The following is a 16687-nucleotide window of genomic DNA, read 5'->3' as shown; positions in this document are numbered from 1 at the left end:
GGGGCCAGCATCACGACCGTGGATGGACGGCCACAAGGTAAGAACTTACGTCAAAATTCCAGCAATCAAGGTTCCACCCAGGAGTTTGCCTAAGAAAACTCACATTGCTTGCGCGTCAGAAAGCGGAGAAGAGAGTATCGGTCGGACTTGGCCCGGATATTAGAAGCCCAACATCGACAGCTGTCAAGAGTGGCGAACACAGGGTCCTCCCGTGGCAGCATCTTGGGATTCACAGGGTCTCGAGATGATCTGTTCCCACTGTTCATCCCGTCGCTAAGGTGACGCAAGATGTGCTGCCGTAGATGCCCAATGCTGCGCGTCTTCTTCGTATTGCGCATATTGCGGCCACTAGAAGATCCTTGGGGGCTATATTCGGGCATGGACCGTGTGAATTGTCCCCTTATCGTGGAATCTTCGGGTAGAGTCTGGATGACGACGAAGCTCTGCTCGGACATCTTCGAGTAAGTCAGATAAGAAGTACTGTGGTGTTGGTCAAGCCTGACACCGTGTGTTGTAATTTGTAACACAGTTTGACCTGAGGCTGCATTACAGATACTACCACGAACTTTGTTGAAAATCTGGAATAGTTGACAACTGCTATGGCTGTCTCGTGTTTCAGATCGAAATGACGAGAACCTGTCTAGCATTTGTCGCATGCGGGGTGAAAGGATGAATTGATACACGTGCGATGCCTGCAACGCTGTGGGCACCATGTCTACAGTAGTATGTATTTCTAACGCATTCATGACCACACAAGAGTGCAGCGGTGATGTGAGGTATGAGTCCCCATAGCCGGATGGAAAAACTTTGTTCCCGTGGGTTGCCAGTCAATGGCGGGGTGAGTCAAATCAAAAAGTTGGCGGGGCATATATCTCGTCGCGCAGCCCACACGAGCACCACCGAACATCGCAACAATGGCCGACGAACAAGCTGCACAACAGCCACCGGCTGCCGAGACCAAGGACTTGCACACCGACCCAGTCACCGGCGAGAAAATCTCCAAGAGTGAACTGAAGCGTCGCCAGAAGCAGCGCGAGAAGGACGAGAAGAAGAAGGAGAAGGAGGCGTCGCTACCTGCGCGGCCCAAGAAGGAGAAGAAGGACGATGTCGAGGAATTGAACCCAAACGTGCGCATCGAACTTGCCTCTTTCAACTGATCTGGTTACTCACCAACTGCAGCAATATTTCGAGATCCGGTCTAATAAGATCAACGCTCTCCGCGCCTCCAAGCAACCCAACCCGTACCCGCACAAGTTCCACACCAACTACAAGCTCGCCGACTATGTTCGCGACTACTCGCACCTCAAGAAGGGAGAGACTGAGCCCGACAAGGAGATTCGCATCGGTCTCCGCGTCATGACACAGCGCTCTGCCTCCAACGCGCTGCACTTCTACGTTTGTGCGTACATCGGATACAACAATACTTTCATAGCTGATAACATCCAGGCAAGGCTGAGGGTGTCAACATCCAGGTCATGTGTCAATTGCAGGAAGCCAAGGCAGACGTACCCTTCGAGAAGCAGCATGAGAACATCCAGCGAGGAGACATCATCGGCGTCATCGGATACCCAGGTCGCACCAGCCCCAAGAAGGGTGGTGAGGGTGAGCTAAGTATCTTCGCGCGCGAGGTGATCCTTCTCACACCCTGCTTGAGGATGTTGCCGACGGAGCACTTGTGAGTTCAGCTCAAAACTTTAGCGATGGTGATACTTACATAGTACAGTGGTTACAAGGACCAGGAGCAACGTCACCGTAACCGATTCCTCGATCTCATCATGAACGACTCAACACGCAACACCTTCATCACTCGGAGCAGGATTATCAAGGCTGTTCGCAAGTACCTCGACGAACGGGACTTTCTGGAAGTTCAGACGCCTATGATGAACAAGATTGCTGGTGGTGCGACTGCGCGACCATTCAAGACATACCACAACGAACTCGACATGGAGCTTTACATGCGTATCGCACCCGAGCTATACCTCAAGGAGCTTGTAGTTGGAGGTCTGGAGAGGGTATACGAGATCGGCCGTCAATTCCGTAACGAGGGTATCGATCTTACCCACAACCCCGAGTTCACCACCTGCGAATTCTACATGGCATACGCCGACTACAACGACGTCCTGAACATGACCGAGGAGCTCGTCAGCGAGCTGGTCAAGGAGGTCACAGGCGGATACGAGACCGTCTACCACACTCAGAGCGGCGAGGTCTACAACGTCAACTGGGCAAGGCCATGGAGGCGAGTCGAGATGATTCCGGCATTGGAGGAGGCTACCGGCGAGAAGTTCCCACCAGCGGATCAACTACACACTGCCGAGACCAACGAGTTCCTCAAGAATGTACTCAAGAAGGTCAAGGTCGACTGCTCAGAACCTCGCACCAACTCAAGAATGATTGACAAGTTGGTTGGTGAGTTCATCGAGGAGACTGCTATCAACCCTACATTCATTATCGGTCACCCCGAGGTCATGTCGCCACTTGCTAAATACCACCGCGATATTCCTGGTCTCTGCGAACGTTTCGAGGCCTTTGTATGCAAGAAGGAGATCTGCAACGCTTATACTGAGCTTAACGACCCCTTCGATCAGCGTCTGCGATTCGTAAGTTCCAGATACTTGCATTGAGGAGACGCATATTGACATGTACATAGGAAGAGCAAGCGAACCAGAAGGCGGCTGGTGACGACGAAGCACAGCTCATTGACGAGACCTTCTGTCAGTCGCTCGAGTACGGTCTGCCACCCACCGGTGGTTGGGGTATGGGCATCGACCGTCTAGTCATGTTCTTGACCGACCACTACTCCATCAAGGAGGTGCTCACCTTTCCCTTCATGAAGGACATTATCGAGGTCAAGACGCCCGCAGCGGAGGTCGTCGATGTAACGCCCAAGCCCACTGAGGGCATTCGTAAGTCCATCTTAGTCTGATGTAATTGAAGTTTGCTAATGCAATTCAGCACACAAATAGTTTCAACGTAGCATTACTGGCGTATGGGGTGGTTTGGCAATCATAGGAATGGATACGGATCATGAGCCATGTTTCACGAATGTGTCAGATCTAGACAACTGAATATGAAAACATGAACGACTCTGGGACGGACGAAGAAACTCAAATCCCGAATTAACAGTGTTCTTGTGATGTACCCCAGAGATATATACCAAGTCACTTTCTGCGAACGCTTTGCTCGGAATACAGAGAATACCTTTGGGTGATTTGCGACGTGAAGGACAACTCCAAGAGGAGAAAGAGCCTTTTCGTATATAGACACCCTCTTGGACAAGTGCAGGCATAGTCGCGTGTTTTATTCGTGATGAGAGACCGGGGCCGATTACTGAGTATAACAAGACAGTGTGATCGCGTGCTGTATGTGGACAATGGGTTTCAGTTTTCGGCTCCCCGCCCGCGGGCCCTGCCGCAACGTTTAATGCCCGAACCGTGAACCGCGACACCATTGCCGCAACATTATCGGCGTACGTGAACTTGTGCCGAGCGGGAGGCCTATGAATAGATTGGCAGCTTATATATGATACTCGAATCGAATACTGATGCATCTTCATCTCAACCGTCCACCTTCCGTCAACGCGTTGCTACATCTCCGGATACAGATTGCGTCGTACTAAGAAGTTAGATATACACTACATCGAGAGGAAGACTATATCAAATATGGCGGCACCAGGGGGCAAGTTCTTCATCCAGGAGAAGCTGAAGACGCCGGCGAAGCACCACGAGTCTTATGAGCAGCTGTGGGAGACGAAGTGGAAGAAGCCTGTATGTTTATCACCGGCCACTCAGACTACATACATGAAGATCTCACAACTGATTCTCCATAGGCAGAAATGGGCGTCTACCCCTTCATGTTCGGCACAGCCTCCGACTTCGAGCCGATAGTGAAAGAGATGGTATCCAAAGACATGAAAGAGCCCTACAACTGGGACGAATACGCCAAAATCTACTTCCCACAGGCCGAAAAGCTCAAGTCCATAGCCGCAGAAGCCGAGAAGAATGGCGAAAAAGAGAAAGCATCAGAGTACTACCTACGATCCAGCGCCGTGTACCGCATCAGCCGCTTCCCAGCACCACGCAGCGAAGTCCAACGTGAAGCCTGGAGACTAGGCAAAGAAGTATGCATCAAAGGCCTGGGAATGCGGGAACACCCTGTCCACGAAGTCATGATCCCACACAAACACCGCAACCAAGACGAAGGCGAACACATACCCGTGTACCACCTCGTCCCTGAAAGCGCATCGAAAGAAAACCCCGTGCCCACCCTCATCATCTTCACCGGACTAGACGGATACCGCACTGAACTAGCCGTATGGATGGAAGGCTGGCGCCGTGTCGGCGTCGCAACCATCGTCCTCGAGATACCCGGCACAGGCGACTGTCCAGCCACGGCGTCCGACCCCACATCTCCAGACCGTCTCTACAGCTCGCTCTTCGACTGGATAGCCACGCAACCGCGTCTCGATGCAAAGAGAATCGCCATCTGGGCCTTCAGCACAGGCGGCTACTACGCCATGCGCGTCGCGCACACGCACGCTTCTAAACTCGCGGGCGTTGTCGCCCTCGGCGGCGGCTGCCACCACATGTTTTCCCCCGAATGGCTGGACAATGTAAATCACCTCGAGTACCCCTTCGACCTCGCCAACACACTGGCCTACAAATGGGGCTATGGCAACGACGTCAAGACTTTCAAGAAGGAAGCCATGAGCAAGTTCTCGTTGCTGAATGATGGCACGCTGGATAAGCAGGAGTGTGCGAGGTTGTTGCTGGTGAATGGGACGGAAGATGAGATTTTCCCGATTGACGATTACTATCTTGCGTTGATGCATGGGGCGCCAAAGGAGGCACGGTTTGTGCAGGGGTTCAAGCATATGGGGGAGCCAGAGAGCTTCTTTGTTATCATCAAGTGGCTGTATAAGTTGTTTGGGTTGCAGGCGGAGGTGGGGACGATCATGGCTACTTTGATGTTCAAGCCGAAGTACTGAATGGAGGGGTGGATAGCGGAAGATGTTTGATAAGGGACACGAAACCTGGAGAATGCAGATGATGTCTTCTTTTCATTCCATGAACATCCTATTTCACTCTTTTGGTAGACAAGCGCTCCAAGTTCTCCGTGATTCCTTGACCCTCATCTTCTCCAGAGAGACCACTCAAGAGATACAAAATTTGAATCCAAATGCCACCAAATAAGTTCACAAGAAGCAGCGAGCCCTCAGAGTCATGTCGTAGTCGTCGTCGTTTATAGGAAAATCCACACATTGACGACCCTGTAGAAACTTTTGGTAATAAACAAAATGCAGGAGTATGAGTGAAGAAAGAAGATGCAAGCCCAGAGAAAAGTCTGCCTTTATACCCGTGGTCGCATCTCCCCTTCTACGCTCATGCTTCGTGGTACATCAATTCTCAGTCATCGCTTCTCCTTACAAAATCTCCATTCCCTTTTTCTGAGCTTCATTGATTCTGAGCGGCCTACGTGGTGAATGACTGCACATCAATTTTGACTTCTGAAATTTCGAAGCCGAATGCTCACAAAGAAACATGTTCTCGTATCTCTTGATCTTTCGGAAAAGGCAGACGATTGCTCATGCTGCGCAATCGTGTTCCTTTCGATACCGAAGGCTCGGAGAAAGACATGTCAAATTAGGCTTGGGGTTTGAGAAAGGCGGACATATTGAGGTCCTCGATTGATTTTGGAAAGGGTAAGAGCAAAAGGCTGGATGTAGAAACGAAGTCGAATGACGAAGACCAGAGCAGCGTTTATAGTGATTTGCGCATTTCAAGCGTTTCCCAGACAAGCGTGCGTTCTCGACAACATTTATGAGAGGAGGCAGGCAGACACTGCGGAAGTTGTGTCGTACATCTTCATGGCCGAAAATGACATTTTTATATTTTGAGTCGGTTTTCGGCCACGCCAGCGTAGTTTCCAGAGGTAGACATAGGCCATCTCTGTGGTCCTTTTGATGCGACTGAAGCAGGCAAAACAGGCCATGTTCTCGATACCTAGATCTTTTGGAAACAGCGAGACAGACATGGGTATACCAAACTCCATTTTTGAGAAAAGTAATAAAGAGAGTGTGATGGAAGAAGGATGCAGCAAGCCTTCCGATCGGGACGCTTTATATGCGTCTTTCCACGCCAAGTAGCATGTGTACACATTCACTGCTTACAATGATTTTCAGAAGAGGTCAATAGTACAACAATACCCATTATTATGTACACTTTTTTTGTACACGTAACGCCAATAATGCATCACTCCCATCTTTCCCACCATCTTTCGACCCGTCGTCCATCCGTCAGTCGTGACAACTTCAAAACGTCGAACCCCATGAGCTATGTATTTATTCCGATATCCCAACTCTCTCAACCCTTGATGTCACCCTTCAACCCACCATCAACACCACCCTTGCCGAATCTGTATCCGAAACTGACGGCTACAGCGCAGAACAATCCGAAGCAGAGCAGCGTAGGTCCCCAGCGATCGTGGTACGTAACCGCTCTCCTTTCCTTGATCTTGTTCACTCTCCACAGGTACAAGCCTGCACTGTAGCACAGCGCAATACAAGCAATGATGGTAAACGCCCAGGCAGCCGCAAAGGCAAGGGGGTCACCGAAGTTGAGCAATGTAGCGGCAATGGAGCCGATGAGGATAGAGAATTCGAGCCAGGAGAGGAAAGTGCGCTCGGTGGCTAGTTGGACTTTGGGTTCGACGCGGACGGGGACGTGGATGCCTGATATTATGTTAGTTCGGGCTGGCGGTATGAGATGGTTGGATTAACTTACGCTTGCCCTTGGGAGCCTTGAACCTCTTCACCTCCCCCTTTTGCTTCCATGAGGGTACACCAAGGGAGAAACCTCCCTCACCAACGTCGGTAGGAGTTGGCTTGGGGATAACCGTGGCGGCTGTCGAAAGCAATGTTGAGCCCACGTTGGTCGCAGTGCGTTCTACCCATTTCCGCGCATAGCGGAGACCTCCCTGCTTCTTGGCTGCTTCGTACTCCTCATCTTCGTCGTCGCTGTCAGAATCGTATATGGGGTAATCTTCGTCGCGAGTGCGTCCTGCGGCGACACGCTCTTCAATGTCCAGCGCATTGGGATCGTTGCCATTCGTAAGAGTGCCGTAGTCGCGGGTTCTTTCCATCTCGTTCTGCTCCATGACATCCCTTGCCTCGCGCAGCCGCCTTAGTCGGTCATCGTCCTCATTGCCGTTCGCACCAGGAAGACCCATGACGGCATCTTCGTCTTCGCTGTCATCGTCATCGAGGTTACCGCTGGTGCTGATGTCGTTGCTCGCTCCGGGGCGCTCAATACCAAACTTGTGACTAACAGGCTTGCGAATGTCGACATCCATCTGCGGGTACCAGTATGGGATCAAGTTGATGCGCTTGGGATTCAGCGTGGCTGTGCCGTGGATGTACTTGGAGAACTTGGGCACAGCTTCGACAAGATGGGAAGACGTGAGGTCGCGAATCCACTGCGGTGGCTCTCCTCCAGCTTGTGTCTGGAGTTTGACCTCGAGGACGGCATAAGGGAACAGCTCCTTGTCTTCCTTTGGCAACTGCTTGAACGGCCAGTCTACGCCAATGTCCATGCGACGCCAGTTGTCGCCAGCACGCCTCTTGCCGTCTAAGTTGTCCTCACGGGTCATGGTAAGCTCCGTGTCGAGGGAGATACGAACGCGAGCATCGCCGGGAAGTTGGAAAGCGGTGCGGTGGTAGAAGGAGCGTGTAACGGGTTCGAGCTTGCGGGTTAGCACGCGGTACTGGATCTCTCGGGCCAGCTGCTCGTCAGAAGCGATGTCCTTCTCAGGCCTCTTCTGCTCCCTGCGCTCCTTCTCGAAGATCTGCTCGGGCCTGAGCTCACCGCGGAGGTATGCGTTGACGTTCTTCTCCTTAAGCTTGAAACGCGCCTTGACAGACTCTTCGCCAGTCCAGTCCTCGCGATGCGTCTTACGCTCAATGAAGATAGTGTCGCTCGACATGCCTCCATACCATCGCAGACGTATAGCTTCAGCACCCTCGGTCTTCTTCAGACGGCCCTGGTATAGCTCCCATGTTTCGGTGTTGTCGAAGTAAATGGATGTGATGGCAGAGTCTTCCTCGTTGAACTCCTTGTTGGGGTTGAACACAAGCACAGGCAGGTGCTTGAGGACGATGAGCTTCAGCTCCAGAATGTTATCCGGGTGCACCCAGTACTTGGTCGTCTGGCGCACGAAGTTCTGTTGCTTTCCTCCAGCGGATGCATCGCCCTTGACCGGGTTTCCTCGCGTGCGGACAATGTCGTAGAGTCTCGAGAGCTTGACAACGTAGGAATCGTAGTTGTCCTGGAAGAAGGGCTTGCGCTTCAGACGAGCGGCGAAGACGGGCTTGAGGAACCAGCTGGTGTTTTTCTACACTCAATTAGCACTGATTCAATGCGAACTATGCAATACATACGTCGTGCTTCTTGATGATCTTCTGGAAGCCCGTGTAGTTGAGCTGGGTAAACTTGGCGAGATCGTGGACGTCGGCGATAATGTCGCTCAGGTCCTCCTCGAGCAGATCGAAGTCTTCCTCGTAGTTGGCGGCGTTCTGGGGGTCCTGCTGGGCGCGCGCGACGGCATCGTTGACTTCCTTCTCGGACGCTGCTATGCGGCGAATAATCTCCTCGGCCTTGACGCGCTGGAACGTGTAGACCTTGTCGAGCTCCTTCTCGAGCTGCTCGACGAAGCTCTGCTCCGACTTCTCATCCCAGATGTGGTGGACGCGTAGAGAATTCTTAAGGCCCTCGTAGTCGATGTAGTAGAAGATCCACTCCTTGTTGAGCGACTGCTTGAGTTGCTGACCGAACCTGGATACGCGCATTAGTTTCCGTTGACATCACCCGCTGTGCGACGATTGGAGGGCGCATGCGCGGGTGCATTGCTGGGATTACGAACCTCATGCTGGGCGGGTTGCGTGCAATTGCAGACCTCGAAGGCGTTCAACTGCGCAATTGAATGGGAGTGTTAGCAATATAGGCTCGCGGCGGAAGCTTCAGAAGTCGATGCAGGGCCCCAGCGCGCTGAGACCGGGCCCAAGAGTGAAGCTCCCCGCTTGCATGTGCAGGCTTGGTGGGCCTTCGTGTCCTAGTGCCGTCTGGACGAGCCGTAGATGGGTCTGCCGTTGCGCCCAGCCATTTAGAAGGTCCGATGCCACCCACGTGTATACAAACAATGCAGCCAGTGTGTTCCTTCGCTGCAACACGGAGAGAAAAGCTTTACGTCGCTTCCCTGTTGGGTCAGGTCGCTCCTGCGAACTTTGACAGGCATATGCGCCAGAAGCGAATCAAACGTGTGATGACGTTGGTTTCTCGACAACCTACCCTTGCAGCGGTTCATTCCTCGGCGCTGAAAAGCACTCATTACATAGGGGTGGCTTGAAACTTCACTGTTCAGTTCCATGTACATTAAGATAGCAGCTAAAGATCATGGTTGTCTTATTAAGAGTTACACACTACCAAACGGGAGGAGTGCGACATACTTTCGTTCCTACTCTACAGCGACAGACAACATGAGGACAAAGGAAACCCAAACAATGTAAACTCCATCCGGCGCCGAACTCGTTGGGTATCGCGTAATGATAGGTAAGAAACGTATAGTCGTGTAAAGAGCGTGCAGTCATGTGAAGGCTGAGCGTCATTGTCGACGCAAGGGATGTAAGACATCTATCGCCCAACCGCCTGTTCCAACGGCATCCAGCTCAGTCCTGCGACGCACCTAGGCCTCGTCACTGTGCACCGCTTCTCTAGGAAACGAGTTGACGTGCTGACTGGACTCTGGACTGTTGTTTTTGCTCGCCTCAGGCGACAAGGTATGCGAGCGCGAGACGATGTAGAGGTCGTCGTAGCTGCCCAATATCATGTGTTTCCACTTGGCGAGCGTGGGCAGTCCCACATTTGCGACGGAAGCCTTAAGCGTAGGCTTCTCTGCGTACTTTTCGCGTTCCGAGGGGGCGAGTAGGTCTTCGTTGAGTATGTCAAGCCGACTGTTGCCGCGCGGTATAGGCTTCTTTGTGACGCGTATGAAGGGTAATGACGGATCTGCACGCTGCCTTTAGTTGAAGTCACACCAACGGACTACAGAGAACGTACCTTGGTCGAGTTCCGTGCAGAGATCACGCTCAGTCTTAATATCTAGGCCCTTTGCGCCTGAGCGATATTTGTACACGAGGATAGACTTGACGCAGTTCTGGTCCAGGTCGAACAGGCTACTTGCCTTACTGGACGTGGTTCCAGACGTCGACTCCGACTTGAACGTCATGCTTTCCTGTAACATTCCTTCGGTTCGGTTCCGGATAGGGTGAGGCTGAGACGTCTCTATAGGCGAGGATAGGGCTGCCGTGGGCGGTGATGGTGGTGGACGCTGAAGGTTGGGTATCGAGAGCGGGTGCTTGTCTCGCTTGAGAAATGTTTGTGGTCCTACAAACTGGTGGAAGGTGCTTGTATAGGCGAGGGCAGTGGTCAGTCGTGTGAGTGGAAATACAGAGCAAGAGCCGGTGGGGTGATGGCCTGGGTCGCAAGAGAGCGTTGGGCGGGCGTACTACTACTACTACTACTAGGTCTATTCTAGCCTATTCTAACCTTAATATTTAAGTATATAAGCTATTCTTTTTTTATAAAGTAAAACTATAGTTTAGTTAATAGTATCTTAAGTATATCTTTATAAACTATAGAGCTCTTTTAGCTATATTATAGTTACGTAGGTAGTAGTAAGTATAAAAGTAATACGCTAAACTAATTTTCTTTTCTCTATCTATTATATTACTTAGTTATAACTACTTTTAATAATTATATTATTTTACTTATTAATAGCAAAGCTGCTAAAGGTGCTATAATTAATTTCTTAACTGTATTACAGAAGGAGTGGATCCTTATCCACAAAGTTGGGCGGGCGTAGCACACGGACCTGCCGCGCCCCGTGGCTGTGCTAAGATGATGTCGGGCTCGGCCGAATCGCTCGCTGATTGGTTCACGATGCGGCTGTGCTGTGGACTGCCGTGATTGGCCTAGTGCGAAGCAGTGAATCGTTCCTGAGGCAAGAGCTATACACAAGCAAAGTACGGGCGTACTAACTCCTCGGTCATGTGGCGTTTCTTTCGTCTCGCACAACATGAGACGAAAACCGTTGTCTCGTGAGGAGAAACTCGGTCGGCCAACGGCAGAGCCTGCTACGAACCAAAAAACGAACCCTTCCAGTATGCCGAGACCAGGTATCCCCAACCAAACACCTACTCAAGTTCAAATCGACCATTTGACTCATTCTACTGCTCTACATATGACACATCGCCTTTGGACTTCTCAACGGCGAAACTTGCGCGGACTAGCAAGCATACAACATGTGCATCACCTGCAACTCTGCGACGCCAGAACGCCATTCAGGTGACTCTTTCGGACGTTCTTCGCTCCTACTACACCGTCCGACAGAGTCGTTCGCCCACCACCAGTATCACAAGGGAGCATCACTCTGGACTCCGTTTCATACCCCTGGAGGCTCTGGTTTGCTCGAGGAGGACTGCAGCTTGGAGCAATGCCTTTCCGCCTACTCGTACACCGCCCTAGATTTCAGCTCGGCGTAGGCAACTACGCGAAACTGCATGCCTGTAAAGCAAACTGTTCGGATACCAGCAAAGTCACACTCTAGTTGTCGTCGCGATCCCAAACTGTGGGTAGGATTGCGGGAGGACCGGCGGATCTCATCGCTCTATCTACCGTCACACAAACTTATCATTCCCCTGATCACTCCGTCATAACAAAGCTCAAGGGTTACAACGCCATCAGAAACAAGCCCCAGCGCTCTATTGGACCCCAAAGGCTTAGCAGTGGCTCGGTCGCGAATCCGTTCTCCTAATTCGTCGTATTCGCAGAGTCCCTCGTTAGGCGCAGAGTCAGCCACTCCCGCGACCTCGGGACCCACCCATCCACCAGCCTGCAGCAGACCGTCGCGCCCTTTGCAGGAACGCGCCAGCCTTGGAGAGCTGTCAGGAGGCTCTCCGCAGTCTTATGTATATCCACTCTATCCTGCGTCGATCCGTTACATCCTTACGTCCACAGCCTGATCATCAGTGCGCGATTTGTGCAAGGCTCCATACCCTACCTACGTAGGTCCCAAACCGCCATCGAAGAAAAAGGCTAAACAGGTCTGCAGACTACATCAAGACAAAACCTTGCAAAGTAGGTGACCCAACGTCGACGTAGACTCCAGGGTGTTTAGCGTTTTCCTGGGTTGGCGTCATCGTGAACACACCAAGCGCGCGAGCCGTCATGTTGCAACCCCCCGAGCCGGCCTCGAGGCCGCTGAGTATAAGGACGACGGGTACCAGTGCGACCCAGCAGGACAAGACTGGAGAAACCTGGAAGATGAACGTTACCAAAGAGAATTGCTGGGAGGATTTGATACTCACGCTAGGTACGTCAAGTTGGTTCGTTATGTGGGGAAGGGCCCAGCAGGCGTAGCACCTTCTCGGTCTTTCGCGCTCAAGTCTGAGGGGTCTTCTCGCGAGGGCACCTCATGCAAGGAAAACGCCGAACACCCTGGAGCCTACATCAGCATATAAACTTGCAAAGTAGGCGACCCAACGTCAACGTAGGCTCCAGGGTGCTCGGCGTTTTCCTTGAATGGGGTGGTAGCGCGACGAATGCGCGCAACGCTACGAGGAATAGATACTAACATGGTCGATAGATGGGGGTGGCATTCGCGGCTACTCGAGCCTCCTGATCATCCAACGCCTCATGCACGAAATCGCCGAAGCCGAACGCCGAATACAAGCAGACGAAGGCCCCGTAGAAGGCAGCGAACGAATCGATTTCGACGAAAACGAGCTACTGCCATGTCATTATTTCGACTACATGTACGGAACCAGCACGGGCGGCCTCATAGCCGTTATGCTGGCTAGGTTACGGATGAGCGTACCACAGTGTCTCGAATTATACCGCAGAGTAGGACACGAGCTTTTTGGGCATAAAAGGAGTGTGCTGCCACTTGCTACCAAATATCACCACGAGCCGTTGGAGAAGGCCGTGCGAGATATTGTGAAGCAGTACTGTAAGGAGCACAAGAGCTGCACAGGAGACGACTGGCATCCTTGGGTTCTGGAGGAAGAGGATACGTCAGGGGTAGTACCGGTACAAGAGTCAGGGATAGGCTCCTTACAAAGTTCAACTACATGGTCAAGTGGTGCGCCCTCAGTCAGAGCCAAGCCAACAGAGCGGATATGTCAATCGATCTGCCTCACAGCCACCCACTCCGGTCAAATCGATGAAGCCTACCTCCTCCGCTCATACAACCATCAATACGACCCCGACATCGCTCCACCTTGGGTCACGTCTTACAACGCCGGTGCCGATAAGTTGAAGATATGGCAGGTAACGCGGGCCACTTCAGCAGCCCCTTTCTACTTCGAGATGCTCACGGCCGATATTGGTAGCGGCAAGAACAAAAAGCGAATGAGCTTCAAAGATGGAGGAATTCGCGAGAACAATCCCTCCTACGCTGCCTATAGTGAACACGCTTCGCTGAAGGGCGACGACACGGAGCCAGGACTGTTGCTTTCTATCGGAACCGGACGACCAGATACCTCGAATGACGGATTCGCGGCAGTCTGGCCTGGTCCGTTGGGCAAAGTCAAGGCACTGCAGAAGTGGAGCGAGAAGTTGGCTGTTTTCAAGAATGTTTTGATCAAATATACCGAGGGTGAAGACCGTCATAAGATGATGCGAACAATAGCTAAAGGAGAGCATCGATGGTATAAGCGCCTCAATGTCGACAAAGGGCTTGAAGGCCTACCACTCGACAATTGGGTGAAGGGACCATGGACGAACCCCCGAACAAACGAAAGGAAAGAAGTTCCTGGTGGCAAAACCCTTTCAACTATGGAGGAAGCGACAAGAGCATATCTTGAGAGAGATAATATTGCTAGTCCAGGAGGCCTGACTGAATATCGGCCTCCTAAGATCGTTCTTCAACAGGTTGCCGAGAGACTGGTGCGGCATAGGAGGCTAAGAGAAGCAACAAAAGCAGAGGATCTCAGGAGATGGCAAACGCACATGGGTCAGTGGCTCACTGGAGAACTTAAGCCAGAGGATGCCATGCGCGTACCTGTCCAGTCAGCGCCTAGAAAAGGATCACGGGGCTTCGTGTCAGGGTCGCGGCCCATTACGCCCAGCGGCGGCAAAGCACCCGACATCGCTTCGTGAAGTCCCGAGCTTTCCGGACAATTCCGAGATTCGGCTTTCGTCTCCTACACAGGTAGTCACCAAAGGCTCTCCCATACGAAGAAGCTCGTTCTTATGAGTTGTACTCTCGCACCTTGGAGATGTACACCTTGCTATGTTCGATGATGTGTCGATGTCGAACACAGCAGAGTGTACATTCTCGGTGTAGACTCCGAGTGTTGGGTGCAACTCATAAGAAACGAGCTTCTTCGTAAGTCAGCATGACTCCCATGCGCACAGCCACGATTCATACCCACCGCCGGTGTTGATCAATCGCCCGTAGCTTTCTGCAGAGCAAATCTCTGCAGCGCGGCGTGTCGCACCGGCGCACAGTATCAGGGCTCTCTCGGAGTTGTCCCTTCGAGGCAACTGTCATGGGAGTTTGGCGTTGTACTGACCGTCTGGACTGAAGTTTGACACTTCTGTCCATTTCACATAGCATGTAGCATAGCGGCGCATCAAGATACCATCTATATTGTCATATTTCGGTAATAACATATATTCATCTCGCTATTCCTTGGCCACTGTACGTACTCCCATGCGACATTTCTGCAAGTTTCCAACAAAGATAGAAACCAGGTCATCTTTACAGCCTCACACGACGTGCGACTGCCCACCACGTAATCGATGGCGGTGCGAGCATGGAACATGTGCATTATTCACTTGGCTCACACTTGGCAGGAACATCCGAAGAGCTTGGTAAAAGCCTGATCAGATCAGGATCCCAACGCTTCGACGGGCAGGTGGAGCGGGGAGGATTTCCTTACTCGAACAGAGGCCTGACTCGATCCACATCACTGTGACCTCATGCAATAGGATTGCATTGATCACTTAATCGCAACCCACAAGTTCTCCGCATTCTCAAGTTGACGGTGGCCAAGAACCACTTATTTCCCAAGACATGTGGTGTATCCTGCTTTTTTTAGACGTTTCTTGTAACTTTCTCTTGAAGACTTGGCTACGCGTAGGCGTGTGTGCTGTTCGCAGAGCTGTCGCGTCGCGGCAGGCAGTGCTGCGTGCGACACAAGACGATCGTCCTGGACAAGCAGCCCAATAACCTCACCCGCCAAGCATCTAGGAAGCGACGGAGGCTTGGCACGCCATCTAACTCCATGCTTGGACGTCTGGCGACAAGGCCTTGATCCCCATCTACCCCATGGCAAACCTCCACCCGTGATAACCGACAACGGCCCGATGTTGGATGGGGCGCTGGGCGGAGTCTGCTGTCAGACGTAATCCCCCCGTTGTGATGTCAGCCCTGCGCCTGTTCTAGGAACAGCAGCGTTTGATTGGATGCGCATGCAAGGCCGTCTGAGAAGGGAAAGTAGGCACGCGAGCAGTTTCCGCTGGTATATAGTTCCCCCATACTTCCCACGATGAAGGACATCACCAACACAATCCACAGTCTTCACTACTCAACAACAATACAACACTCTACGACTCTCGCTTAAGATTACTACTACCAACACCTACCACAACAATGCATTTCCAGAAGCTCGCTGTTGTCTTTGCCCTTTCGGCCATCGGCCTTGCTCAGGACGTTGACCAGGACGATGTTCCCATGCAGTGCCGCAGCGTTTGCGATTCCGTCACTAGACTGACACGCGACTGTGACACCAGCACCAGTAAGTTCCCTTGAAAGAAGGACTCAGTCCAAGCCAGTGAGCATTTAGATACTAACTTTACATCGTAGACGACGACATGGCCGAGCGCCAATGCATCTGCAACGGCCAAAACGCAAACACTGCCGTCCCCCTCTGCGCAGCATGCATCATGCAGAACGGAGGAGAGATGGACAATGGTACGCCTTGACTTCCACTCCCTACCTACAACCCCCTTCTCAACCCCCATACTAACACTTACACAGACGTAAACGACATCGTCCGTGAATGCGCCTTCACCACAACGTCCTACAACCCATCCGCCGCTTCTACAGCACCTCCGGCTTCTGCTTCCGGTACGTCTGCCGCTCCGAACGCTTCGAACGCTTCTTCCAGCGGTCCCGGTCCCATGACAAGCATGTCGGGGACTGCTTCGCGTCCTTCTGGTATGCCGTCTAACACCGCTTCAGCGACGGGTGCTTCCGGTTCTGGTGGTTCTGGCACTGGTAACAGTCCTTCGGGTACGGGTGCTGCTGGTTCCGGCGATGGCCCGGGCAATGCTGCACCCGCCAACATGGCTTCTGCGGCTTTGGGACTTGGTGGTTTGCTCGCGGCTCTTGGACTTGGCTTGTAGATATGGTCGTTGCAAAGCTTGGTAGTAGGGATTATGGGTGGTGTGGAGGTAATTTATCAAGTGGACGTTGCTGCTGCTCTGAGTAGTTGGTTGGTTGACGAATTCAATGAAATCTAATCTCTCCGAATAATGTCCAGCGTGTGTGACTGATTCCGGAATTACGTCCATTGCTTTTGCTAATCTATTGACCAGGCTCAAAGAAATCGCTATTCGCTGAATCGCAT

General features: G+C 52.1%; 6 protein-coding genes across 6 annotated transcripts; 4 read left to right on the top strand and 2 right to left on the bottom strand.

The window, feature by feature from the left end:
- Positions 1–914: 914 nt before the first annotated feature.
- Positions 915–2926, top strand: CLA4 (Protein kinase; the record flags this gene model as incomplete). The annotated part of the gene is made up of 5 exons (XM_051491752.1): positions 915–1127; positions 1180–1399; positions 1447–1675; positions 1724–2600; positions 2651–2926. 5 exons carry the CDS (start codon positions 915–917, stop codon positions 2924–2926), a joined length of 1815 nt encoding a protein of 604 aa, XP_051357264.1.
- Positions 2927–3662: 736 nt separating this feature from the next.
- Positions 3663–4987, top strand: J4E92_000333 (uncharacterized protein; the record flags this gene model as incomplete). Its single annotated transcript, XM_051491751.1, has 2 exons — positions 3663–3767; positions 3830–4987. 2 exons carry the CDS (start codon positions 3663–3665, stop codon positions 4985–4987), a joined length of 1263 nt encoding a protein of 420 aa, XP_051357263.1.
- Positions 4988–6362: 1375 nt separating this feature from the next.
- J4E92_000332 (uncharacterized protein) lies at positions 6363–8921 on the bottom strand (the record flags this gene model as incomplete). The annotated part of the gene is made up of 4 exons (XM_051491750.1): positions 6363–6730; positions 6783–8388; positions 8435–8828; positions 8917–8921. The coding sequence occupies 4 exons, from the start codon at positions 8919–8921 to the stop codon at positions 6363–6365; spliced, it is 2373 nt and encodes a 790-aa protein (XP_051357262.1).
- An 814-nt stretch (positions 8922–9735) lies between these two features.
- On the bottom strand, positions 9736–10278 carry J4E92_000331 (uncharacterized protein; the record flags this gene model as incomplete). The annotated part of the gene is made up of 2 exons (XM_051491749.1): positions 9736–10058; positions 10110–10278. The coding sequence occupies 2 exons, from the start codon at positions 10276–10278 to the stop codon at positions 9736–9738; spliced, it is 492 nt and encodes a 163-aa protein (XP_051357261.1).
- A 2000-nt stretch (positions 10279–12278) lies between these two features.
- On the top strand, positions 12279–14210 carry J4E92_000330 (uncharacterized protein; the record flags this gene model as incomplete). Its single annotated transcript, XM_051491748.1, has 2 exons — positions 12279–12423; positions 12697–14210. The coding sequence occupies 2 exons, from the start codon at positions 12279–12281 to the stop codon at positions 14208–14210; spliced, it is 1659 nt and encodes a 552-aa protein (XP_051357260.1).
- Positions 14211–15708: 1498 nt separating this feature from the next.
- Positions 15709–16463, top strand: J4E92_000329 (uncharacterized protein; the record flags this gene model as incomplete). The annotated part of the gene is made up of 4 exons (XM_051491747.1): positions 15709–15853; positions 15922–16029; positions 16096–16185; positions 16300–16463. 4 exons carry the CDS (start codon positions 15709–15711, stop codon positions 16461–16463), a joined length of 507 nt encoding a protein of 168 aa, XP_051357259.1.
- Between the last annotated feature and the right edge of the window lie 224 nt (positions 16464–16687).

This window comes from Alternaria infectoria, assembly GCF_024043175.1.
Source record: "Alternaria infectoria strain BMP 0036 chromosome Unknown scaffold_1, whole genome shotgun sequence".
Classification (NCBI taxonomy): domain Eukaryota; kingdom Fungi; phylum Ascomycota; class Dothideomycetes; order Pleosporales; family Pleosporaceae; genus Alternaria; species Alternaria infectoria.
This window is presented reverse-complemented; position numbering and strand designations above follow the sequence as displayed.